This window comes from Myotis myotis, unplaced genomic scaffold (assembly GCF_014108235.1).
Source record: "Myotis myotis isolate mMyoMyo1 unplaced genomic scaffold, mMyoMyo1.p scaffold_m19_p_7, whole genome shotgun sequence".
Taxonomy (NCBI): domain Eukaryota; kingdom Metazoa; phylum Chordata; class Mammalia; order Chiroptera; family Vespertilionidae; genus Myotis; species Myotis myotis.
Genome location: NW_023416379.1, coordinates 93,127,731 through 93,154,190, shown reverse-complemented (window position 1 = coordinate 93,154,190; position 26,460 = coordinate 93,127,731). Strand labels below are relative to the sequence as shown.

Sequence of the window (26,460 nt, the reverse complement as noted above, 5' to 3'; positions counted from 1 at the left end):
TCCTGGCATCTCTGACTGTGGCCACTTCACTTGAGAACCCAGAGGGCAGGGCAGGGCCATGTATCTCCCTAAGGTACAGACCTGCTGACACACCAAGTATCAGTTAGGGCCCAGGGTCCAAGGGCATCCCCTGCAGCCCATCTGTGGACTCCTGGGGTCCCATTCAGGACTCAGGAATTAAGTAATTTCCCTAAGGTTGTCCCTCAAGCCGGCAGCTGACTATGACTGGAAGCCGGGTCTCCTGGCTCAGAGGCGCCCTCGCCCCCTCTCCAGGCCCCATACCCCCCTTTCCCAGGAGGGAGCTGTGTTGGCCTCATGCTCAGTGGGTTGCCCGGAGTTGGAGCCTGGCATCGGAGCCAGGGGTAGGTTAGCACTGTCACTCGCAGGTGCCGCCTGGGTCAGGCAGACCACCCCATCCACCACGGTGTGCTGGGCGCCTTCTGCAGAGAGCGGGAGACGGGCACAGGAGCCAGTCCCCTGTGAGCTCCTGGCGTTGGCTCGGGGCCCGCCCTGCCCCTCTAGACCGGCAGCTGCCCCACCGCATGCCCTGGCGCAGGACCTCCTGCCTCCAGTAGCCTGTTCTATAACCGGACAATCAAGGGTCCACACAGCCTGTCACTCCGTGAGCCATTTAAGCAGAAATAGGTGGAATCATATATGAGCGTTTATTCCAGTACTGCCGGCAGCATGGGAGAGCAGCAGGTCACCCACAAAAATCTGCTCTGCAGCCCCCCATGAGCCAGCAGTTTATATTGGGAAGGGGGGCAAAGATGTCCTGGGAAGCAGGCAAAGGGTCTGCCAAATGGGAGTTCACAGGTCTAGAGATTTGCAAAGGCCTTCGGGCAAGCAAAGGTGGGGCGTCTTCAAAGGACTTAGTGACATGCAAAGGGCTGGGATCTTTAGGGCTGGAGGCTCTGGCTTCTGCAAGAGGTTGTTAATCTTTCCGTGATAACAGGCAGCTCCCTGCTGAGGGAGGTGGGCTGCATTTCCAGGTGCGCTCCCAGGAAACAATCCTGGTTAACAGAGCATGGTGACTACTTCTTACAAGTATAGCTGGGCCCCAGCATCCTATTTCTGCCTCCGTCACTGCCACTCAGTCACTGCCACTCAGGTGCAGCTCGGGCCGAGGCAGCCTGCTGAGGCCGCCGTTAAGTAAACCGGACAGGGAAGCAGAACAGAAAGCTCACGGTCCCCCTCCTGGCAGAGAGAGCTGGCCTGGGAGTCAGGAGACAGGCTTTCCCACGTCCCCTCTGATTTGGAGCCGGGGACTCAGCTCCCTGTTCCTCCCTGTCCCCTGGGACCTCATTTGGCTGCTCACTTCATGGGGCATGAGGTCTAAAGGGGCCCGTTGTTACCCGTGGTGACCGTGACAGAATGGGAGGCGGTAGGTGCGTTTTCCCTGCACTGAGGCCGGCAGCAGCCTTTCCCTGCAGGAAGCAGTCGGCGTCCTCGGGTCCAGTGGGTCAAGTGCTTTGGGTGGTCTTGGGATCAAGCCCTTAGACCCCAGACTGACTTGGGCCTAGCTGATCTACACTGTTGATTTGGGTGAATATGGCACCCGGACCTCAAATAAGGCCTCAGAAAGGCAAACGTGTGGGCGATGGGCAGCAGATGGATGGATGGATGCTGTGCCTGGTGCAGAGAATGGGGCACAGGAACCTGCTCGGGAGGACCAGGGTCAGAGGGTGCTGCTTCCTGAAACTGGAAGGGTCCCTAGTACCTGAGCACCCTTGTGAAGGGACATGTGGGCGGGCCTCTGACTGCAGGAACTGGGAACCTGTGACATGGAACTAGCTGCTCTCAGTCACCATCAAGTTCTCTCTTTCCATGTGAGGACTGGGCTGGGGGTGGGGGGTCGTTAGGAGAGAAGGGGCTGTGGGTCAAGGTGTGAGGGTGGTGAGCAGGAGGACGGTGTCAGCCAGGGCAGGCACAGGTCGGCTGCCAGGCAGCGGTGAACAGCGAATGCAGAGCCCAGGGCACCCGTCCTGCCAGCAGCTCCGTCCTTGGCACCACAGGAGTCCATGGTCAGCCCTGCCCGGCAGTTGGGTGTATGTCTGTCCACCAGGTTCTGGCTTGTACCAACCTTGAACAGCAAAGTCGGGCTTTGGACCAGTTCTGATGTAAATGGTTCCTTATTCCTTGTCATCGCAGCTGCCTGTGTAGTAGCTGCCCCTGGCTGCGCGTGCTTCAGGGAGCATGGCTTCTGCTTTCCGTCACCAAGATTCCTGGGCCACAGCCCTGCCGCCCCTCCTCTCCCTGGGTCTCCCCTCACACCCGGGTTCCCCGGGTTGGGGGCCATGGTCTGCGCTGGGAGACAGGTGCACTCAACCCTCCCGCCTGGCCTCCTGCAGGGTGCGTGTGTGATTGGTTCAGTTCCACCCTGGGAAGGTGATGCTGGCTTAGACTAGGGTCCTGTTCTGTGTCCCTGTGGCCAGTAGTATGGCCTGGGGACACCTGCGATGGAGGAGCCAGATGACCAGTGGTGGCTGAAGTCTGGGAGCCCAGGTACTGGAGATAGTACGTTCATCGGGGCTACTCCAGCGCCCCCTCCCCCAGAGAAATCATAGAGGGCAGTTAAATGGAGGGGAAGTGTGTACATGCATTGGTATGTGACAAAAGCAGGTTTAAAAACAATATATATACTACAACCCCAATTTTGCTAAAAATTTAAAACAATAAAACCTTAGAAAAATACACCAAAATGGTAGAAGTGACCCCAATCTTACTTTTTTTTTTAATATATATTTTATTGATTTTTTACAGAGAGGAAGGGAGAGAGATAGAGAGTTAGAAACATCGATGAGAGAGAAACATCGATCAGCTGCCTCCTGCACATCTTCTACTGGGGATGTGCCCGCAACCCAGGTACATGCCCTTGACCGGAATCGAACCTGGGACCTTTCAGTCCGCAGGCCGACGCTCTATCCACTGAGCCACACCGGTTTCGGCCCCAATCTTACTTTTAAAAAAATATAAATCCACTTAGAAAAATACACCCTAAGGGTGACCCCTGCTTTCCCCCCTGAGGTGGTGGAGTCGGTGGATTTTACATTTCTCTTTGTGCTTGACCTCTTTTCAAATTTTTCTACTCAGAAAAAAATTTGTTTTAATGTGGGGAAGAGATAAAGACAGGGCCCAGTGGAAATCCACATTTTAAAAAAATTACTGATTTTTAAAGAGAGAGTAAGGGAGGGCGGGGGGAGAGAGACCTGACGAGATTGAACCTGCAATCTTGGCGTATCGGGATGACACTCTAACCAGCTGAGCTACCCGGCCAGGGCAAATCCACCACATTCTTGAAGTCAGAGACAGCGTAAATGTCCCATTGAGCCAGCCAGGCTTCAGGAAGCTCTGTTACTTCCTCAGCACACAGGTTCTGCGGCTGTGGGGGTGGGGGACGGGTCCTGGGAGGGGATCCCGCCTTGGCCGGGAAAGGAGCCACCTGGTCTCTCAAGGACTGAGCTGTTTATTTGCTAACTAGAGGCCCGATGCACGAAATCCATGCAAGGGGCTCGGCCCTCACAGCCCCGGCTTCGTCCAGAAGGCCATCCAAAAGGACGTCTGGTCTAATTAGCATATTACGCTTCTATTACAGACTAGAGGCCTGGTGCATGAAATTCATGCACTGATAGGGTCCCTAGGCCTGGCCAGTGATCAGGGCCGATCAGGGCCTTCTGGCTGCCAGCCGGGGCCTTCCTTCCCTGGCTGCTGGCTGCCAGCCAGAGCCTTCCTTCGTTCTGCACCGCCCCTTGGTGGTCAGCGCACATCATAGCGAGCGATCAAACTCCTGAGGGGACATTTTGCATATTAGCCTTTTATATATGGGGGGGGGGAGAGAGACTAGGGGCCTAGTGTACGAATTCATGCACCTTGAAAGGAACTGTGGGCTGCAAGGCTGCAGTGGGCACAGGGTTGGGTCTCGGCCCTTCCTTCGTGCCCCTGCCCAGCCCCTCCTACTGCGGCCCACAGTCCCCTGTCAGCCGCCGCTCCCACCTGCTGACGGCGCTGGCCCCACTTGCACCCACTGACAGCGTGGAGCAATTGGGGCCACTGCCAGCAGTGAGTGTGAGCGCAGCCAGCGCTGTCAGTGGGTGTGAGCAGTGGCTGCTGCCCAATTGCCCCTCAGGAGCAGGGGGGTGTGGAGAAGCCCTCAGGGGCAATTGGGGCTGGCAGCCACTGCTTGCGCCCACTGATGGCACCAAGTGATCGGGACTGGCACTGGGTGCCATCAGTGGGTGTGAATGGTATCTCCAGCACTGGCTGCAAGTGCGAGTGGGGCCAGTGCCGGCAATAGGTGCGAGTGGCAGCTCCAGCACCAGCAGCAGGTGTGAACGGGGCTGTTGCTGGCAGCGGGTGTGAGAGGCAGCTGCCGGCCCCAATCGCCCCCTGGAGCAGGGGGAGGTGGAGGAGTCCTGAGTGGCAATTGGGCTGGCAGCCGCTGCTCACACCCGCTGACAGCACTGAGCGATCAGGGCCGGTGCCAGGCACTGGCAGCAGGTGCAAGCAGTGGCTCTGGCACTGGCAGCGGTGTGAGCGGGGCCAGGGCCGGCGCCAGCAGCAGGTGCGAGTGCCCAGCGGGACCATGGCATGCAGGAGCAAAGAATTTTTGGTAACCACCAGAGGCTCTCCCCAATGACAGTGACCGGCGCCCCGCCTTGGTCTGGTGGCCCCGCTCACCTGTTCCACTGCCCCGCCACGGCCAATGCCCACCATGTTCCATGTGCACTCCCCCGGTGGCCAGTGCACGTTATAGCGACCTGTTGTTCGGTCGTTTGGTCTATTTGCATATTAGGGTTTTGCATATATAGATGAGCTTTAGCTGCTCCTCCCCTGGGAGCAGCGCTAGCCCCACAGATCAGTGCAGCAGTGGGCCTGAGGTCTGTCCGCTCACTCAGGCCGGCTCTTCCCTCAGCCTCCCACCCTCCCTACCCTGGTTTAAGAAGTCTGTTCTTAATTTGCACTTTTCAGGTGAACCCCAGTTGCACCCCCCCCACCCCACCCCATCACACACCCTCCTTCCAATTCAGGGCACCCTCTGTCGGGAGCATCTCTTCCCACTGCCCCCTGCTCCTGAGACCCAGAGGGACTCGGGGGTGGGGGTGCAGGAGAAGCACCAGGACCAGCGCCCCTCCCCCCAGAGAAATCAGGCCAGGCCAGTAGCTCTGTCTCATTCCTTCTCCCCCAAGAGAGGAGGCCTCAGCCTTGGCTTTGTGGCTGATGGCAGGACAAAGGACCGCCGTTGTCGGAAGGGAGAGGCCTCGCCGAATATGGAAATGAGGCTGGAGGGCGGCTGAGTGGGAAGTCTGGGAGCCATTTCTGGGAGGGGACCACCTCCCACCTCCATTGGAGGAGTCAGTCTGGGCAGATCTGGGGCTGGCGCTGGGCATGGGCAGCGGGAGTGGAGAGCCCGCTTTGTCACATACCCGTGTGTTGCAGGCACACACTTCCCTCCATTTAACTGTCCTCTATGAGTAGCCGCGATGAACACACTCTCTCCAGCACCTGGGCTCCCAGACCAGCCGCCACTGGACACTCTGGCTTTCTCCACTGCGGGCTGGGGCTGTGCCAACACACGCACCCTGGGTGGGCCAGGTGTGGGAGGGGTGAGCGCGCCTGCCTCCCCATGGGCATGAGGGGCAGCCCAGGGAGAGGAGTGGCAGACTCTGGGCTCGCACCCTAGACAGCTGTGCTCCCCTGCCCCTGTGGGCCTGCCCTCAGCTCCGATTGCTCTTCCAAGGCTTCAGCCCCCACTGGGTCCCAGGTTCCCAGCTGGTCAGAGGAGGGGCAGGTTGGGCCAGCCCCCAAGGAATCGGGTCCCCAGACCTGGAGCCAAGGTCGCCCAGCACCTCCACGCTGAGGGCTCACCTTCCTCGAGGAGGGGCTGCAATGTCCTTGGCCATAGGCCTCAGCCCTGGGCTCAGACAGGAGCCTCTGCCACCCCTGGCAGGCTCACTGGGGCTGGCCCCCCGGCCCGGGTGCAGGCGTGGGCAGAGCAGTGCCACCTCGCCCGCAGGCATGGCGTGGGCTCCTACAGATTGGCTGACCCTTGGGTCTACAGTCGGCTTCCCAGGCACCCCAGTTCACCCAGGGGTAGCCGGCCCCCTCCCCTCACTGGCACCGTCTGCTCAGGGACTGCGGAGCCCTCTGTGCCGGAAACATGTCCTGGCTTCAGGGTGAAGTTCAAATGACTGCCTCCCTGCTTTGGTCCTCAGTCAGGCTAGGAAAGAGGCAGCTCAGGGACAGGCTGTGTGGCCTCAGGCAAGTCACTCCCAGGATGGACCTCCACCCCCCCACCTCCAGCAGAGCCAGCCCCGGACAGCCCCTTCCCTCGCCCGCAGCCCTCGCAGCCTCGGTTCCCACACCCCGCCTCCCATGCTCCCCCCAGCGGAGCCATCAACCCACCTCTCTGCCCTCCCACCACAAGTACGTGAACCGCCCCCCCTCCCCTCCACCCCTCCTCGACCGCAGACCCCTGGGACTCCCCTTCCCACCCAGCACCAGACTTCGTCAGCATTGGCTCTGGCTGGTCAGCCTCTTCCTGGTTATGTCAGTCCCTCCCGCCGGACGTTTCCTGGTCGCTCTGCAGGCTCCGGTCGAGCAGAGGATGCGCCAGGCAGTTGGGAATGAGGTTTCTGCGCGCAGCAGCCGTGGGGCCTCCGCGGGTCCTCGCCTGTTTGGCTGGCGCAGGGTCCACGCAGCGTGCCAGGCTCCCCACGCCCCTCAGTCCTGCTCCACTGGTTTTGAATGGAGACAGTCCAGCAGTTAAACTTCCAGCAAAATATTAACAAGTGAGAGATGCCTTTCAAGACGTGAGGACCTTTCCTTCTAAATCATGTGGCCAAGACTCAGGGCATCAGCTCTGGGGCCAGAGCTCGGAAGCACAGCCCTCCCTCGCCTGGAGCCAGGCCTCCCTCAGGCCTCCCAGAGGCAGTTCTTGCCTGTGCTCCTTCCCTTCCCAGGAGCCCTGTCCCACCTGGAGTGCCCCCTACCCTGGCTGCAGACCCCCTCTGCCCCTACACCCGCTGTGCTGTGCCCCGGGCTCTGGGCCGATGAGCCGCTGTGCAGGCTGCCACTTCTGCGCCTGCTGGAGCCGAGGGAGCTGCTGGGGGAAGGAGAAGGCGCTCGGGGGCCGGAGGCAGGGCACTAACTGGCTCCTGTTGGGCAGGGCCCCTGTAATGACTGCGCGGCCGTGCAGGGCACTCTGCAGAGCAGTGCGGCCGGCTCCTCACAAGTCCCACAGGCCGGCTGGCCTCCCCCTGGTCAGCCTGCGTCAGGTCCCCAGACATGGAGGCCGGGCCACGTCCTGACGGCTTGTCCCTCACCGTGTGCCTTGGCGGAGGCCGGCCCGCGTCCTGACCACGTGTCCCCCACTGTGGCCTTGGTGGAGGCCGGCCCGCGTCCTGACCACGTGTCCCCCACTGTGGCCTTGGTGGAGGCCGGCCCGCGTCCTGACCACGTGTCCCCCACTGTGGCCTTGGTGGAGGCCGGCCCGCATCCTGACCGCGTGTCCCTCACTGTGGGCCTTGGTGGAGGCCGGCCCGCATCCTGACCGCGCGTCCCTCACTGTGGGCCTTGGTGGAGGCCGGGCCGCGTCCTGACCGCGTGTCCCTCACTGTGGGCCTTGGTGGAGGCCGGCCCGCATCCTGACCGCGTGTCCCTCACTGTGGGCCTTGGTGGAGGCCGGGCTGTGTCCTGACCGCGTGTCCCTCACTGTGGGCCTTGGTGGAGGCCGGTCTGTGTCCTGACCGCGTGTCCCTCACTGTGGGCCTTGGTGGAGGCCGGCCCGCATCCTGACCGCGTGTCCCTCACTGTGGGCCTTGTTGGAGGCCGGTCTGTGTCCTGACCGCGTGTCCCTCACTGTGGGCCTTGGTGGAGGCCGGCCCGCATCCTGACCGCGTGTCCCTCACTGTGGGCCTTGGTGGAGGCCGGTCTGTGTCCTGACCGCGTGTCCCCCACTGTGGGCCTTGGTGGAGGCCGGGCTGTGTCCTGACCGCGTGTCCCTCACTGTGGGCCTTGGTGGAGGCCGGGCTGTGTCCTGACCGCGTGTCCCTCACTGTGGGCCTTGGTGGAGGCCGGGCTGTGTCCTGACCGCGTGTCCCCCACTGTGGGCCTTGGTGGAGGCCGGGCTGTGTCCTGACCGCGTGTCCCTCACTGTGGGCCTTGGTGGAGGCCGGCCCGCATCCTGACTGCGTGTCCCTCACTGTGGGCCTTGGTGGAGGCCGGGCTGTGTCCTGACCGCGTGTCCCTCACTGTGGGCCTTGGTGGAGGCCGGCCCGCATCCTGACCGCGTGTCCCTCACTGTGGGCCTTGGTGGAGGCCGGGCTGTGTCCTGACCGCGTGTCCCTCACTGTGGGCCTTGGTGGAGGCCGGGCTGTGTCCTGACCGCGTGTCCCTCACTGTGGGCCTTGGTGGAGGCCGGCCCGCGTCCTGACCGCGTGTCCCTCACTGTGGGCCTTGGTGGAGGCCGGGCCGCGTCCTGACCGCGTGTCCCTCACCGTGGGCCTTGGCGGGCCCCTCGTCCGTCTCTGGGGCCCACTCAGCACTGAGATAGAATTCTGTCCAGTTAAAGAGGAAGCACTGCTTCCCGCCCCCACACCCCCCACCCCCCACCCCCCGCCGCCACCAGAGGTAGAGAAGAGGTGCGTTGGGGGACACTTGTTTAAGACACGGGTGGGGTTGGGGTTGGGGTTGGGCAGCGAGGGCTTCTCCCACTTGGAGGGGCCTCAGGCCTGGGACAGTCCCTGCTCCTGAACCCGCCTGCTGCCCACACCTTCCGCCTGCCCGGCCCCCACCACGCCCACCTGTGCAGGAGAGCAGCCGGCGGACTTGGCCATGTGGCAGGTGGAGTCATGGTCCCTCTGCCAACGCTCATGAGCTCCTGCCGTGCACGCGTCCTGTTCGTCCTCTGACCTCTTCGTTGTGAATGGGCGATTCCTATCCGAGGTTTACTGGCAGGTTTTCAGGTGGTGAACACCTTGGAGCAGGAAGCGTTGCTAAGCCAGACACGCCGAGAAGCGCCCCAGGGCCGCGTGGTCGGGCGTGCCCGGTCCAGTGGGCACAGCACCGGGACGTGTCAGGACCCGTGTCGGCCTGCCTCTTCACACAACCCCCACAGAGCAGTGGTGGCCTGGACTCTTGTTCTGCCCGAGCTCAGAGGCCGCAGGACCACTGCTTGCTGTGCTCATCCCTCTCCGTCCAGAGCGCAGGTCGGGCCGGGGCGGGCGTCCTGCACCTGTGCTGCCCTGTGCCCTGTGCCCTGTGCCCTGTGCCCTCACCTGCAGAGGAAACAGGAATGAGGACACATCAGGACACAGACCGTTGGGGAGGGAGTCCTTTCCAGCGATGGACAGCTTGCTGCCTGGGAACAGACACCTTTCCTGAGAATGAATCCCACGTAAATTGAGGTTTAATTGTAAACGTGAAACGGTGAAATCACAGGAAGAACGTGGAAGGTTGTTTAAGGACCTTGGAGCAGGAGGTGTTGCTAAGCCCGACAGCCGAGAAGCGCCCCGGCCGCACGCCCGGCCCCAAGAGCAGAGCGAGCCCCGCAGCCGAGAAAGGGCACGGAGGAGACACAGATGTCTCCCTTCCCCTGCGTGGAGGCTCATCGCCCTCCTGTGGACAGCACCCCGACATTCAGCCAGAGGAGACTGACAGCCCCTTCGATGGCGCGCAAGGAGAGGCCGGGGCTCCTGGGAAGGCGCAGCGCGTTCCCACTGGCGGCCGGGCCGCCAGGGAGCCTCGGCTCGGTGCTCGAACCCCGCACCCGGCTGTGAAGGGGTGGCTAGCTCCTGTGAGGCGGGTTGGCGGTGTGAGCCTGGCGGACGGGGCGGGGCTCCGAGTGCCGTGAGGACACGTGATGGACGGGCCTGAAGGATGCGCGGCTCCCCGGGAGGCCGTCACTGCAGGACAGGAAGTGCCGGGCCCGGAACCAGGTCGGAACCAGGTCTGCCGGACGGGGACACACCCGACCAGCAGTCTCTTCTTGATGTCACCCTAGAAGGGCCGCAGACGGGGCTTCCGCCGCGCTGTGTAAAGTGAAGCGGGGAGCCGGTCGGTAATTCATGATCGTCCACAGCCCGGTCTCCGCAGCCTCAGAAGCAGAGGCGGTCGCACGCGCTGCTGTGGGGCGGCTCCTGTGCGTGTTCGTGGTCAGAACGGTGTCCAAGAATCACGTTTGTGTGAAAATGAAGCTTGCACATGCGTGTGCGCCCACTGGGCTGGGGGGGAGGGCATCCAGGGAAGTGGTGGCGCCCGGAAGGTGGAAGGGGGGCTGTGGCTGAGGCTCAGGGCAGCCCGTGGATTTTCCTGTTTCGTAATCTGAAAACACCCGTCTGTGGCGGACGTGGCTGCGAATAAAAGGCCATCGTGACGGGGCCGGAGCGGAGGCCTCGTCAGTCTGCTCCCATCGTAGCTCCGCGCTCGGTGTGTGAGCTCGGCAAGCTTCTGGCCACTGTGCCTCCGTTTCCTCATCTGTAAGCGAGGAGTAGAACAGAACCCAGCGCACCCTCCTCGCCGCCCTGCAGCGCCCGGCGGTGGGCGCGGCTCTGACCCTCCTCCTCGGGGGCGGCCAGTTCCTTGGGTGCCCGCCCTGTGCCGGGTGCGGCGATGGTCACAGCCGTGAGCTATGAAGTCGTTTGTTAGGGACCTGGGGCTTGTCTGCCTGTCCTGCGCCTTGGATGGCCACGGAGCCTGCACATTCGCTCAGAGTGGCCAAGGGCGTGCGGCCGGCCTGGGTGAGCAGTGTGCCCAGGGCCCTGCTGATCCAGCCCAGGTCTGTGCCCCAGTCCCACCGGAGCCCCAGCACTGCCCAGCTCCCCTGGTTGCCGCTCAGGTGGGAGCGCGGGCTGGCAGACCTGGCTACTGCTTCCCTCACCTCTGGTGGGCACGCACGTCTCCACTCCTAGGTGCCTGAGGCCACAGAGGATGTGGGCAGAGCCAGGAAAAGCTGCCCTGGCGCCCTCGGTGGCCGGCCGCCGGTGCAGGAGGCCTCATGCGCTCCTTTCTGCTCGCAGGGGTCTAACGTGATGGAAGAGCAGGACCTGCGGGAGATCGGCATCAGTGACCCGCAGCACCGCCGCAAGCTGCTCCAGGCCGCGCGGGCCCTGCCCAAGGTGCCACCCACAGCCCCGCAGCCCGGGCCCTGCCAGAGCCAGACCTCTCCCCGCACCTCCTGGCTCGGGGCATGCGGACCACGCGGGGTGCCGCCTCATCCCAGGGTCCCCGAGGGCAACAGAGTTCACTCACTTTGCCAACTGCTGAGGCCCCGAGAGCCAGCAGAGCACGAGGGACTGAGGGCCTGCTCCGGCCTCAGGAGGGCTGCAGGCATCTGCCCTGTGCGGCCTGGTGCCTACAGGCCTGGCCCCGGAGCCCTTGGGGGTCTCCCCTGAATCACTTGAGACCAGGCCAGCCTGCGCTGAACCCTGGTAGGTCAGGGGCCGGTAGGCGAGCTCCTTGCTGACTGAGTCCAGTGCGCCCCGTCCCTGCCACATGCCCCGAGCTCAGGAAGCACAAACAAGCCCCAACAGCGAGGCCAGCGCCCCTTTCTTGTCCCATCAGGCCCGTGACCCCATCCGACAGGGGCCTTCTGCAAAGCCTCCCCCACCAGCCTCACCTAACAGGGCCACCTCCCCAGACCCAGACTCGGGCTGCTGGTGGTTGCCAGATGGGGGGCCGGAGACCAGGCCCCTCCGTGGCCTCAGAAGCTGCCCCGAACCTACCCGGCCGCAGTCTCTGCTGCGGCTGCGTGCGCTGGCCTGGGTCTCCGCCCGGGGACCTTGCCCCGTGAGGACCAAGGTGTCAGCTCCACCCCCTCGCCCCACAGGTGAAGGCCCTGGGCTGCGAGGGGAGCAGCCCCCCATCGGTGCCCTCCTGGCTGGACTCCCTGGGGCTGCAGGACTACGTCCACTCCTTCCTGTCCAGTGGCTACAGCTCCATCGACTCCGTGAGGAACCTCTGGGAGCTGGAGCTGGTGAACGTGAGTGCAGCCGCCTGGGCGTCCGCTGCCCTGGGCTGCCGCCTGCCTGGTGGGGGTGCCATGGGTCCGGCCACCACCTGACTGCTGCACCCCCCCCCCCCCAGGTCCTCAAGGTTCACCCGCTCGGCCATCGGAAGCGCATCATCGCCTCCCTCGCCGACAGGCCCTGCGAGGAGCCGCCCCAGAAGCCCCCGAGGTTCTCCCAGCTGAGGGTGAGTGGGCGGGAGGCTGTGCTCTCTGTGGTGTAGGAACTGCGGGAATGACGGGTCTGACGGTGACCTCAGCAGGGGACCCTCCCTCTCTGCCCCGAGGCCGGGGGTGGGGGGCACAGTGGTTTGGGCTTGTTCTCTGTCCATCACGTGCCTCCATCTAAGGAATCAGTAGGAAGTGCCCTGCTGGGAAAGGCAGGAGAACAAGCACCCAGACCCCCCAGGAGGGCCCCTGCGGACAGTGTGACCCGCGCCTGCGCCCTACGGAGCTGGGAGGCAGGTCTGCAGGCAGGTTCCTGGGCAGCAGGGGCGGAGAGCCTGACTCAGCCTCACAGGTGCTCGGCTGCAAGAGCAGGCAGGCCCTGCCCTGGTCCGGAACGCTGTCTCCCGCCTTCGGGCTGAGCTGCCCACCCCAGGCGCCTCAGAAAGGGGGTGCTATTCTGTCCTGCCCCTGGGAAGCCGCCACTGATGCTCAGCTGGGGCACTGAGGCGCTGGTCCCTATTCCCTGGGGGCCTCAGCCCTGCTGTGCTGTGTGTTTCTCCAGAGCCCCGATGAGTGGTGGCAGACAATTTATCTGATAGCTGAAGGCACTTCCTGTGCCTGTCCTATCCCATGCCTGTCCCGTCCTGTGTCTGTCCCGTCCCGTGTCTGTCCCATCCTGTGTCTGTCCCGTCCCGTGTCTGTCCCGTCCCGTGTCTGTCCCGTCCCATGTCCCGCCCCCTGCTGTCCCGTCCCGTGCCGGTCCTGTCCCCTGCTGTCCCGTCCCGTGCCTGTCCTGTCCCCTGCTGTCCCGTCCCGTGTCTGTCCTGCCCTCTGCTCTCCCGTCCCGTGTCTGTCCCATCCTATGCCTGTCCCGTCCCCTGCTGTCCCGTCCCGTGTCTGTCCTGCCCTCTGCTCTCCCGCCCCGTGTCTGTCCCGTCCCGTGCCTGTCCCGTCCCCTGCTGTCCCATCCCGTGTCTGTCCAGTCCCCTGCTGTCCCGTCCCGTGTCTGTCCCGTGTCTGTCCCGTCCCCTGCTGTCCCGTCCCGTGTCTGTCCCGTCCCCTGCTGTCCCGTCCCGTGCCTGCACCGTCCCCTGCTGTCCCGTCCTGTGTCTGTCCCGTCCCCTGCTGTCCCGTCCCATGTCTGTCCCATCCCGTGTCTGTTCCGTCCCCTGCTGTCCCGCCCCCTGCTGTCCCGTCCCGTGACTGTCCCGTCCCCTGCTGTCCCGCCCCCTGCTGTCCTGTCCCGTGACTGTCCCGTCCCGTGTCTGTCCCGTCCCCTGCTGTCCCGTCCCGTGCCTGTCCCGTCCCCTGCTGTCCCGCCCCCTGCTGTCCCGTCCCGTGTCTGTCCCGTCCCCTGCTGTCCCGTCCCGTGTCTGTCCCGTGTCTGTCCCGTGGCTGTCCCGTCCCGTGTCTGTCCCGTCCTGTGTCTGTCCCGTTCCGTGCCTGTCCCGTCCCCTGCTGTCCCGTCCCGTGCCTGTCCCGTCCCCTGCTGTCCCGCCCCCTGCTGTCCCGTCCCGTGTCTGTCCCGTGTCTGTCCCGTCCCGTGTCTGTCCCGTCCCCTGCTGTCCCGCCCCGTGTCTGTCCCGTCCCGTGTCTGTCCCGTCCCCTGCTGTCCCGTCCCGTGCCTGTCCCGTCCTGTGTCTGCGCTGCCAGGGTGGGGGAGGGCCCTGAGCAGCCCAGGACTGGCCCACAGCTGGGCCTCGGCCCGCGCCTGCAGCTCTGAGCCTCACCTGGACCTCTCCTGCCGCAGTGCCAAGACTTGCTCTCCCAGACGTCGTCCCCCCTGAGCCAGAATGACTCGTGCACCGCCCGGTCCGCTGACCTGCTGCTGCCCCCCGGGGACTCGGGCAGAAGGCGGCCGGACAATCTCCCTGAGCCTGCGGCACCCTCTCGGGCAGAGCGCTTCAGAATCCAGGTAGGCAGGAAGGGGGGCTGCAGGCGGGGTCCCCTCCTTCCTCTGGGCCTCCAAGCCCCAGTCCCAGGCCCGAGCACCGCTGGGCTGGCATTGGGGGCTCCTCCCGGCATCCCCAGCAGCTGCCGTGCCGGGTCACCACCGAGCCTCCCGGTGCTGCGTCGGGACTCACCTGTCACTGCCAGGGCCTCCCTCCTCAGCGTCCCCCGGCCACCACCCCTCAGTTTCTCCCACTCCAGCCCTCGCCTGGCCCCCTTGGACCTCACTGCCCTTACCCCAGAACTCTGTCCCCCCCAACTCCACCCGCCGCTGTGCACATGCCCAGTGCTGGGCACGGCTGCCAGCCTCCCACGCCCAGCGGTGCCTCCCGCCCTCGTGGCTCCCGGCCACCCCAGCCCTTGCCTTTGCTCATTGGAGCTGCCCTCCAGATCGGGGTGCCCTCCAGATCGGGGTGCCCTCCAGATTGGGGTGCCCTCCTCGCCTTCAGGGTGAACTTCAGCTTCACTCCTTTTCCTGCCTCACCTCACACTTGCACGTCAGGCCATGAATTTTACAGGATTGAAAAGGATGTGGTCTGGCAGTTCCAGTTGCTCTGCACCAGAGACTTGCACATTGCTGGTGGGCGGTGGGGGGGGTCGTAAATACATCCTGAATCTTGCCCCTCCCCCGCCTTCCTTCCACCACTGCCCACACGGGGACTGCAGTGCCCCCCACCTCACCGCGACTCTCACTCCAGTGCCTCCCTGGCCGTGGGTGCCTCGTGACGTCCCCACCCCAGGCCCAGAGCCAGGGCCTCGGCGGGAAGCTGGCTCCCCCTCCCGCCTCACGCCTCACGCCCGCGTGGCCCCGTGCCTCCCGCCTTCCCGCCTCCGCGAAGACTCATCTCAGACCACAGAGCCTGCCCGGCTGAGCGGGTGGTGGCTCAGGCCCCTGCTGCCGCCTTTCCCCTGACAGACAGGCCTCACCTCTGCCCGGAGGTTGGGGGCCGGCAGCCTGTGACGCTGCGTGTTCTGCAGGAAGAGCACCGAGAAGCCAGGCTGACCCTCCGGCCGCCCAGCCTGGCCGCCCCCTACGCCCCTGTGCAGAGTTGGCAGCACCGGCCAGAAAAGCTCATCTTCGAGTCGTGCGGTTATGAAGCCAATGTGAGTGCCTGCCCCCCCCCCCCCCAGTGCACCCACACAGCCCCCACAGCCGCCGGCTCAGGCTCGGGCTCCTCAGACGCGCCCAGCAGCAGGGTGGGGCCTCCAGCCGCACGGGCGGGGAGTCGTTGGGAGGGGCGGTCACCCTGGTGGTGATGTGGGCGCCCTGAGCCCGGCACGCTCCCTCCACAGTACCTGGGCTCCATGTTGATCAAAGACCTTCGAGGGACAGAATCCACCCAGGACGCCTGTGCCAAGATGCGGGTGGGTGATCTTTGTGGGGTGAAGCGGGAATGGCTAGGTACCAGCTGCAGCCACTGGGGCCCCATGTCAGGGGCGGGTGCGGGGGGGCTGTTGGCTGTGGGTCCCCGGGGCTGGCCCTGAGCAGGCGTTCACAGCCTGTTTCCTACAGAAATCCACCGAGCACATGAGGAAGGTCCCCACCATCACCCTGTCCATCACCTACAAGGGCGTCAAGTTCATCGACGCCTCCAACAAGGTGCGCTCCCCCTGCCCGCAGCCCCGTTTCTCCCCATCCCCACCCACACCCCGATCCTGGCCACGCACTGGTCACCACCCTGCGTGTCTTCCCAACATGGGCTCCCTCGCCCGCTTGCATGCTCACGGGCCTTTGTGGTGGGGGTCCCGTACTGAGCACAGGGCTCCCCATGCCGGGCAGCCTACCCGCCAACGCCCTCCCCTCTCGCCCCACCTGGAGGCGGAGGGCTGGAGAGCCCGTCAGCTGCCGTGCTCAAGGGGGGAGACCCCAAACCTAAACCGGGTGAGGTTAGATGCCACCCGCCCCGTCCCCACCCCTGGGGGTAGGGGCAGAGGAAGGCGGCGATGTCAGGGAGCCCGGATTCCAGGCCCCTCTCCTCAACAGAACGTCATCGCGGAGCACGAGATCCGGAACATTTCCTGCGCGGCCCAGGACCCCGAGGACCTCTGCACCTTCGCCTACATCACCAAGGACCTGCAGACGGGCCACCACTACTGCCACGTCTTCAGCACGGTGGACGTGGTGGGTAGTCTTGGTGCGCGCTGCCCTGGCGCCTGGTGGCTCAGCCCCGCAGCTGTCGCCGCCCGCTCTGTGCACAGGGAGACGCTCAAAGGACAGGGCTTGTCCGGGGCTCAGTGACAGGCTGTCCTGCTCCAGCAACAGTTAGTCACGGCCTTGGATGCCCCTCGGAGTCCCCAGCCCTGCAGCTCCTGAGGTGCCCTCTGCCCCTCGTGGGGGCGGCAGGGCCCTCCTGCCCGTTCTGGCTCAGGGGCTGGGCTGAGGGCACTGCCCCAGCCTGGATGAGCGGGAGGACTGCCTGTGCCCTGAGGCAGTTCCGGAGTCTGAAGCTGGTTCCCGGCCGGCGTCAGGCCCCTGGTCTGGAGAGGGTGTGATGGTGTGATGGGCCCACCTCATGGGGTTGGGGGGGTCGAGGAGCGCGCCCCATCCTCGTGTCCTTGGCACTCACCTGTCGCTCACTTTTCTCACGTCAGCCAGCTCTGTGACACGTGCTCCTGGAGGCCCGGGCCTGGGAAATCGCAGTAAAACCCAGGGCACAACACGCAGAAACTCATCCGCGTGTGACACGTTCAAAAGGAACAGGAGCTGAATGGAAACGCAGCCCCGCTTTGTTCTAACGAAAGTGCTGACGAGTGCGCGACACCAGTCCCCACGGGCTCTCCCCGCAGGGCCTGAGGTCGCCTGTGGAGTGCGGCCGCGGCCGTGGGGGGTCGGAGGTGGGCCGTGGCCGCCTGGGCAGTTTCTGTGTCTCCCGGGGGCCTGGTCGGCAGGTGCAGGGTCACGTTCACCTAGTCTCTCCGAGGAAACAAAACGAGTGCTGGGCTCAGGTTGCTCCCTGATACGTCAGTTGCTCTGGGGCAGAAAGGACCGCTCTGTGCCCTGTCGGGTGCCCCGAGCCTGTGCTGGGGGAGGGGGTGCCCAGGGAGCCCCCGTCAGCTGAGCGCTCTTTCCTCCCAGACCCTGACCTACGAGATCATCCTGACGCTGGGGCAGGCGTTCGAGGTGGCCTACCAGCTGGCCCTGCAGGCCCAGAGGGCCCGGCCCGTGGGCGCCTCTGCCGCCGAGCCCGTCGAGACCAGATCTTCCAAGCCGGTGCCGAAGCCGCGTGTGGGCGTGAGGAAGTCAGCAGTACGTGGCCCCCTTGCCCGGCTCGCGGGGTCTCCCACACTCAGGCAGCTGCCCCTCAGGAAAGGGCCCGGCCATTAGGCTCCTGCTGCCGGTCCCCACCGGCGGCCTTGCAGGCGCACAGGGCCCGGCAGCTCAGGCGGCGCGGCCACAGCGCCCCGTAACGTCGCCGTGTCTGTCTGCTTTGCTTTGCACCCCAGGTGCCGCTGCCCCCCGACACTCGCTGTTGTTACTGTCACACCTGCACCACCCATCGTCCTTCTTACCTGCCGCTGCCGTCTGTTAGTCCTGGAGTCAAGGTCTTGTGTCCCTGTCTGTGTCTGTCCCTGTCTGTGTGCGTCTCTGGGGCCGTGGCCTCCGGCCTGCACGCCGTCCTCCTTTCCTGCCCCGCCCTGCCGTCCCGTCTGTGCTTCAGCCCTTGTTCTGTGTCCTCCCGCGCAGGGCCCGTGCGCTGTGGTCTCGCCGGGGTCCTGCCACAGCTGTGGGGCTCAGAGCACGATGCCCAGGCAGCGAGGCGCCCATAGGCCAACAGCTCTGAGACTCCCCGGGACAGGCTGTCCATGTTGAGGCCCAGCATGGCCCTCCCACCATGATCCCGGGAGGGAGTCGCTCCTACCACACACACACATGCGCACACGCACACAGACACATGCGCACACGCAGACGTGCACACGCGCACACGCACAGACGTGCGCACACGCACACAGAGACACATGCACACACAGACTCGCACACGCACACAGACGCGCAGACACGTGCACGCACGCACAGACACGCACACAGGGAGCCTGCTCTTTGGACTTTGGCCTCCGGTGGGCCCTGCATCCGCCAGGCTCTGCACCCTCTGGGGCTTCTAGCGCCAGGTGCCAGCGGGCGCTGCTGGAGAAGCCTCGGGCTGGCGGGCGGCTGGTCGCAGGCACCCAGGCATTAGAGATGCCCAGGGGGTGGGGCGGAGGGGGAGGGGCAGCGGGCCCTGTTGCCCCGGGCGCAGTTGTGCGCTCCACCTGACTTCCCTTCTTCCTTGGCAGCTGGAACCGCCCGACGTGGAGCCGGACGCCCAGTCCCATGCCAGCGTCTCCTGGGTCGTGGACCCCAAACCAGACTCTAAGCGGAGCCTCAGCACCAAGTACGAGACCACTATCTTCTAGCACCCGCCCTCTCCTCCACTAGTCTCTGTGCCTTGCCGCCCGGCCTGTCTGCTCTCGACTCCTTCCGGCCACTGGCGCCAGGCCCCCCGGGACCGCGCTGCTCAGCAGCAGCTGCAGACACTGTGCTCCCAGCTTGTGCCACCACCGGACACTGTGAGCCCCCTGGGCACGGACGGCTCGGGGGATGACTTGCCTTGAGGGGTGCTAGGCGGGCTCAGGGCCCTGTGGCAGGCACTGTGCGCCTGCGGGCGGGGGCGCTGCCGTCGGTGCTCACTGACCGGCGGGCCCTGGCGGCGTCCTCCGCTGCCTTCTGTGCCGAGTGCTGGGGCCGCTGTTCACAGCTCCGTGTGCACCCTCCTCCACACACCAACCACTGTGACCCCTGGAGCCAGAGCCCCCACTCTGCTCCCGCTGCCCGCCTCTCCCCTCGAGGTGCTGGCCGCCCGAGACCCTGAGCTCGGCGACAAGCTGGACCAGGGCCAGGCTGCTTTCTGTGAGGGCCAGGGCCGCCCCGGCCCTGGGGCACCTGCTCCGCGGGCCTGTCTCGCCCCGCCGGTCTCGGGCCTGGTGGGTCTCCCTCTGAGGAAGAGGTGGTACACGTGGCCGGCCGTCCTGTCTTCGCCAGTGAGCCACAGGCTGGCCTGGAGTCTTGCTCACCGAGGAGGAAGGCCCCCCTGTAGGGCCCAGCACGAGGGAAGTCTGTGCCCTGCACATGGCGCCCCATCCTCTGACCTTGTCCGCAGGGCCGGGGTCAGCGGCAGTCAGCATCTCCGGCCCTCCCTGAACAGGGCTGTGCAGTCCACCACACGGCAGGCCCGCAGCTGCCTCGAGGCTCTGTCCGCCGGGCGGCTCCGTAGGGAGCGCAGACACCGCAGTCCCGCAGAGCGCCCAGTGGTGCTGCTGCTGTAGGACTGAGCCCCCCGCTGGTAAACCAAGGGGTCCTCTGCCTGTCCCGTGTCTGCCAGGCAGACGCGCTGAGCGGAGGTGACAGTGGGTGCTCGGGGGAGGCCGTGAGGGACCTTCTGTTCCGCTTCCTGCCTTCTCTCTGCTTCCTGGTCCCTCTCCGTGTCCCCCACCTGCGCAGGCCCTGGTTAACCCTCTCCTCCCGTTGTGTTTGCTTCTGCCAAGCTGAGCCACTGAGGAACCAGCTGTGCTGCGGACACAGGTGTGGGAGCTCAGGCTCCCGCCACCGCCACCTGCACCGCCACCACCACGTCTCACCTGCAGCTTCGAAGCCCCAGGCCCGGCCTCCTCCTGGCTGCCTGCCCGCTGCCGCCTCGTCCTGCAGAGCGCGCCTGCCCTGGCCCGGAGCCCTGCGGGCCTCTCTCCCGGGAGACTGGAGCCCAGAGGGTCAAGATATGACTTGTCCAGAACACGTGTTTTAATAGAAAAAAATTTTTATAAAATGAACTTTTAACACTTGCCTCAAACCTCTAGGTTAAACTGCCAGCCTTTAGACGGGTGCCTGTAGGGTCAGGGGACGGAACCGAGGCGGGTAAAGGGCCTCTGTCCTCAGGATGGGGTTTGGGAGGCCCAGTGGGTTGGATGGAGGCAGTGCCCGCGGGTAGGAAAGGGGGACCCGAGGGCAGCCCTGACTGCGTGTTAGTCTGCGTTTCACGCCCAGCCGAGTTGGACGCTGGTCACTGTGAGCGCACGTCTCGTCCCCACCTGGCCCGGGCCCCGCCTCAGAGGCGCCTGGCAGGAGTAGAGGCTTCTGGTCGCTGTCGGGTCTGGGGTTCCCGGAGGGAAGGTCCAGGTCCTGCTGGAGACGAGCGAGCAGGTCCTGTGCCGTGAAGTCCGAGCCGCGGTCAGAGCCCCGCCCCGGCTGCCTGGCCCAGGAGCTTTCTGGGGACTCGGGCGTCTGGGTTGCGTGGGAAAGGAGAACAGGCAGCTGTTTGGGCATTAGTGGGCCGGCAGCTAAGATTGCTGCTTGCCTATTCGTGATCTGTGTCATCAGGCCTCTGATTAGGCCCCACGCGGGTTCTCCCCGTTCCTGGCTGTGCTCAGCTGCTGGCCCTCCCCTGGCTCCACGCGGAAAGGGAAGGTGGCAGTTTGCTTCCCCGTGTGGCCTTCAGGGCCGGTGGCGTAGGAGCTCGCTGCCCTCAGCCCTCCGGGGGTTGCTTTGCTTTTTACCTGTGGTGTGTGTCTCCGTCTCTCCAACCCCCCCGCCCCCCCCCAGAGGAGCAGAAACGAGGCGGGTTCCTGGGAGGTGGAGCTGGCCGCCATGGCAGCCGTGGCCCAGCGGGTCTTTCCCAGGGAGGGTAGAGGCGGAGCTCTGCCTGCAGGTGCAGGAGAGCCCTGGGCACCTGCTCAGCCCTGTGGTTGGCCAGACACGGGAAGCAGGGCCGGAGGCAGGGCCATCCTGCCCACACGCCCTGGCAGTCGCCTCCCTCCAGGATAGAGGGGGTTCCCCCACTTTGCGGTACTGAACAGGAACCTGGGAGTTTGACTCAACTTCCTGCTGCTTCCAGGGCCTGCGAGGACTCCCCTCAGCTCCCCATGAGGGTGCACCTGCTTTCTGCCAGGAGTTGGCGAGGGCGGAGGCGGGTGGGGAGCGGCCTCTGCCGGGCCGCGGGCAGGGGGTACCACGAGGCCAATGGGAACAGACACTACAACGAGCCCTCGGCCCGTGTTTGGTCACATGTAGGAAGCTGCTACGTGTTCTCTATTTATTCAGGGTATTTTCCTATTGGAAAGCCTCGGCCGGTCTGCTTGGGCTCTGGCTGTGTGTTGAGATGCGTTTATTTCTGGATATCAAAACGGAAAGGACTGGGCCTGCTCTTCCCCTCCTCTGGGCAGGCACTCCCCTTCTGGGAAGGAACTGCCAGGACTTGACAGGCTTCCAGCGGACGCCCTGCTCGGCGCGTCTCGGTCAGGTCACGCGTGTAACAGCCGTGTCTGCGTCTCTGAACTGCGGGGCCCGTGTAGGTGGGACGTGGAGTGGGTGGCCCTGTCGCCGCCGCAGGCTCTGGCTGGCCCTCCTGCCTGCCAGCTGCTCGCTCCCTCGGGCGTCCGTGCCAGGTCCCGGGGGCGGGAAGCCGCAGTCGCCCAGACCTTGGAGGCTGGTCCGACCTCGTCTGTCCTGAGGAGGCCAGGCCGCAGAATGGCTGCCAGGAACGCACTGTTGCCAATGGTGTGGCGACGGAACGCGTTGTAATAAAGATGTTATTTAATCTGTCTCTGTATTTTGATACTTGAATGACTTCCCCTTTTACTTTACTGTACATATAATTGTTCATCTGTCCAGTTTTGCCCGAATTACATCTTCTGGTACCAAACAGCCAATCTGTGCAGCAACATAGACTGACCTCACTGCAGGCGTGTGAGTACCCTGGGCCCCGGCATTGGTTTTGTTATTTTCCTAACGTGCAACTTAGAACAGACGGAACTAATAAACCAGAAGCGACACGAAACCTGCCTCGCTGTTGGGAGTCTTTGGGTTGGAATGTTTGCTGGTGTTCTCCTGGTGCGCACAGGCCAGCACTGGGTGGGTGAGCCCTGCCGTCTGCCGGGCGCGTTTGGGAATCGGCTCGGGAGGATTGTCAGCTCCACTTCACCTGGTTGGGTTCAAGGCCCCGCACATCCCCCCCCCCGGCCCCTCCCCCGGAGCATCCTCTCAGCACCGGCGGGGCCACGACCGGTGCAGCCGCTGCGTTCCGGTCAGCCGGTCAGCCCACGCGCGTGGAGCATCTGCACAAGGCAGCATGGGGGCCGCGCGGCGGAAGAAGTGTCTTCCTGAGGGGACTTAGTTTGGTTGTGGAGGTTGAGTTTTAGACACACAATTAGCTACCAGCCGGGAGCCAGCCGCCAGGCCCACAGGGCAGCCCCGGGGCTGTGGGGACTGGGCTCGGCGGTGCTCCCAGAGCCGTGGCAGGAAGGAGGGGAGGCGCCCAGGCTGGGTTTTGAAAGGGGAAGGTTTGCAAATGACCCTAATGGCCCCTTCATTGACTGGCCAGCCCCTTTACAGGCAACCGTCTCATCGGCCCTCATGCCTTTCTGGGTGTTACCACCCCTATTTACAGAGGGAAACAGGCTCGGAAAGGTTAAAGCTCCTGCCCATGGCGCCGGGGGAACCCTGGAAACGTGGTCCAGCGTCCTCAGGCCTGTGACACATTCCATTGTAAAGGGCTTTGCAACCATCGCTGAGCTGACCCAGCACCCGTTTGAGTTTATGAGGGAAACAAGGCCCGGAGCAGGGCGCTGTCCCTAAGCAGCCAGCCAGCTCAGGCAGACAGCACCGAATCCGGGTCCTTCCCACGCGGCTTCCAAGGGGCCACACGGAGAGTGGAAGGCCAGTGGCGGCCTCCGCTCCCTTGCTCCTGCTTCTGCGCCCTCCTGGGCAGCAGACGCCTCGGCCACTGGTGCCCCTTCCGCGGACACTGTCCCAGGACACGTTGCCACTGTCGGTCCCTTTGGTGCCATCAGAGCCTTCTGTGCGCCTGCTGACCTGGCTGCAGTGCTGATTGGGCCGGGGACCTGGGGGTGGGAACCTGCCAGTTCACACTGGCACCTGGGCCCGCTGCTCTGAGCCTAGGCCAAATGGGAACCAGAATGGAACAGAAGGGAGAGGACGGAAGGGCCGAAGGGAGAAGGAAAGGGGTGGGGAGGCCTCAGGAGGAAAGGACGGGGCACATGCAACACAACAGCATCTGCCCCACCTCCACCCAGCAACCTCTCCCCGGCTCACAGTGGTCAGGGGCCCACACTGGCATCCTCGGGACTGCAGGCTGTCGGGAGCCTGGGTGTTGCCTTCTGCTCTGCGTAGAGGAGCCTGAGGCAGACGGGCCCTCACAAGGCCTCGCCCATGTGCTCCCCTCCCCATCGGGCCATTTCTGTCACGCTTCCCACATCCTCCCGGCACCCAGGCCGCTGGGTGTCCCTCTTAGAGGCTGAGATAGCCGCACAGCAGGGACCAGGACTCTGTCACCTGGAGAGCTTCCAGGGACAGCTCGAGACCCGTCAGCCTGGCCACCTCTACTGCACCTGAAGGTGTCCGGCGCCCACTGGCTCCTTGCAAACAAGGCCAGCAGCCCAGGGGCCTGCAGTTCCACGGGCCCACCCGGCATCAAGCTCTGTGACCCACACCCACGGTGCCCCGAGCTCTGAGCCGCCCATTGTGCGGGGAAGCCTCTACAGGCTGTGGCTGCTCCTCCCAGGCCTCAGGTGCTGGGAACACTTACAAACAAGCATTGACCAAAGTAGACTCCCTTCCACCATGAAACTTATTATCCAGTAACCGGCGCTGGGACAGCAGGGCAGCCATGGCGGGGAGATGCCTGTCCCTCCTTTCACCAGATAAACTCCAGACGGCGTGCTTAAATGGTGAAGGAGAGAGAGAGACCCAAACAAGTTATAAGAAAATGGGAGATGCTTTCATAACCTTAGTATGAGAAGGTTGCTTCCAAGCATGTTACAAAATTCTGCTTTTTGTAAAGATCAATATATTCAACTATATAAAAACCAAACATTTCTGCATAGAAAACACGCCGTAAAGAACAACTGAAGCTGTTGGCGCGGCCTGTCACAGCAGGACGACAGCATCAGCGGGAACTGAACTCCTTCCAGGACGAAGTGGACAAACGCTTCCCTGTGCTTCTCACTGAGGACAATGGAAACCCCGGCAGAAACACCAAAGGCCCAGACAGAAGCCTGTGCTCTGCAGCCAAAGCACTGGAAGAGGCAAGAAAAGGAAGCTGCCAGCCACCGCGGGGACGGGCGCCCATCGCCAGCCGGGCCAGGCCGCTGCTGACGAACACAGGAGCCAGAATGACAACCTAGTGGATGGGCCCAGAGGCAGAATGGAAAAAGAGACCAAACCCACACAACTGAAGGCGGACAATAGAAATTGTCCATCTGAACAACAGAGAAAATAGACTGGAAAAAATGAGGCTCTGGGACCTCTGGGGACTTCAACAAAACAGCCACGGCTTCTGTCAGCAGGTCCCAGGAGAGAAGAGGGTGGGGCTGAAAAATCACTCCACAATATAGCAGCTCAAATCTCCACAGATCTGGCGAAATGTAAACCTACAGATTTGAGAAGCGGAGCACACCCAGACCAGATAAACCAAAAGAAACCCATGCCAAGATGCATCATAACTGAATTTCTGAAAATGGAAGAAAAACATTCCTGAAAGCAGAGAGAGGAAGATGACAGCTTGCCCTCAGGGGAAAGGAACTTGGGTGACGCGTTTCTCAGCAGAATTGTGAGGCCAGAAGGATGCGTGCAGTGTTTCTCAGGTGCTGAAAGAAAAAAGCTGTGACCCAAAATTCTATACCCTGTGAAAGGTTCTTTAGGAATGAAGAGGAGCATTTAAATGGTAAAGAAGAGAGAGAAACCCAAACAAGTTATAAGAAAATGGGAGATGCTTTCATAACCTTGGTATGAGAAGGTTGCTTCCAAGCATGTTACAAAATTCTGCTTTTTGTAAAGATCAATATATTCAACTATATAAAAACCAAACATTTCTGCATAGAAAATGTGCCGTAAAACCTTTCTCAGGCTGAAGGAAAATCAGGGCCTTGGTCACCGGCAGACCTGCCCTGCGGGGATGGTGGGACAGTTTTCTAAATAGAAAGGAAATGGTACGAGAAGTAACCTTGCAACATCAAGAAGGGCAAATGCACATAAGGAAAAACATGGGTAAATACGATAGACTTTCCTTCTCCTAGTTTTCTAATTATGTTTGATGGTGGAAGCAAAGATTATACCTGAAACCAAGGCGTTGGCAGGCGTGGTTCCTGCGGGGGCTGAGGGAGAATCCGTCCCCAGCCTCTCCCAGCGTATGGCGGCCTCAGGTGTCCCTTGGCCTGTAGATGGCATCCTCCGAGTCGTCACACCGTGTATGTCTGTGTCTCTTCATATGGCACGTGTCTTTTCATAAGGACACTAGTCAGATTGAATCAGGGACCCACCTAACTCCAGTGTAACCTCAAGTTAATTACGTCTGCAATGGCCCTATTCCCTATGAGGTCACATGCTGGGTGCTGGGGTAGGACTTCACTGTGGATTTGAGGTGAACACAGTTCAATCCGTAACAACTGCCTTGCAAGGAGAAGGGCCTGTTCCCATGTGGTTAAGTGAAGGATCTTGAGATGGGAGTTATCCTGGATTATATGTGCGGGCTTTAAACCCAATCGCATGTGCCCTTATGAGAGAGGCAGAGGGACACACTGGAAGAGGACCACCATGGGACCATGGAGGCAGAAGCGGGAGCAGTGCCGCCTTGGAAAGGGAGGGCCAGCAGCCACCAGAGCTGGAGGAGGCAAGGACACTTCTCCCTAGAACTCCACGGGGATGTGGCCCTGACAACACTCTGATTTTGACCCAGTGAAACTGGTTTCAGATTTCTAGCCTCCTGGACTGAGAGAGAGTGCATTTCTGTTTCTCTTAAGCCTTTCAGTTATGTGATTTGTTACAGCAACCGCAGCGGACTAATACATGCCTAGAGCCTCTTGCAGCTCTGCCTGAACTCACTGGAATTTTAACCCAAAAGACCCGTTGTGGACTTCTCACATCCAGAACTAAAAGAATAAATTTGCATGGGCTCAAGGCACTACATTTGTGGTACTTTGTTATAGTAGCAATCGGAAACTAATACAGAAGGGAATTTCCTCAAAAATCTACAACTAACATTATATTTAATGGTGAAAGACAACTTCCCCCCTAAGATTGGGAACAAGGAAAGGGTTCCATTTTCACCAACATTAAAGTGCTGGGAGTTGTAGCCAGTGCAATAAGGCAAGAAAAGGAAGTAAATGCCATTTATATCAGGAAGGAAGAAATAAAACTGCCCCTATTTGCAGATCACAGTAGTCCTCCCTTATCCATGAGGGATACATTCAAGCCCCCAACAGACGTCTGAAATCAAATTTTACATATACTATGTTTTCACCAATGCATACATACACTTGACAGCTTCTCGGTAGCATACTCAAATTGCCAGCATCGC

The 26,460-nt window shown here is 62.8% G+C and overlaps 1 protein-coding gene across 10 annotated transcripts in view; it reads left to right on the top strand.

Annotated features, from left to right (window-relative positions):
• Positions 1–21,928, top strand: part of ANKS1A (ankyrin repeat and sterile alpha motif domain containing 1A) — a 184,319-nt gene extending 162,391 nt beyond the window's left edge. For 2 of the 10 annotated variants that reach the window (XM_036316196.1, XM_036316204.1), the window contains 12 exons: positions 11,016–11,114; positions 11,825–11,977; positions 12,082–12,189; positions 13,920–14,084; positions 15,098–15,223; positions 15,413–15,484; positions 15,633–15,719; positions 16,104–16,241; positions 17,196–17,366; positions 17,564–17,662; positions 18,392–18,489; positions 19,640–21,928. In XM_036316196.1, the coding sequence (XP_036172089.1) occupies positions 11,016–11,114; positions 11,825–11,977; positions 12,082–12,189; positions 13,920–14,084; positions 15,098–15,223; positions 15,413–15,484; positions 15,633–15,719; positions 16,104–16,241; positions 17,196–17,366; positions 17,564–17,662; positions 18,392–18,489; positions 19,640–19,643 (1,320 nt within the window). In that variant the 3' untranslated portion in view covers positions 19,644–21,928. The other 8 variants (XM_036316197.1, XM_036316195.1, XM_036316201.1 and 5 more) reach the window with 6 other exon arrangements.
• The last annotated feature ends 4,532 nt before the right edge of the window (positions 21,929–26,460 follow it).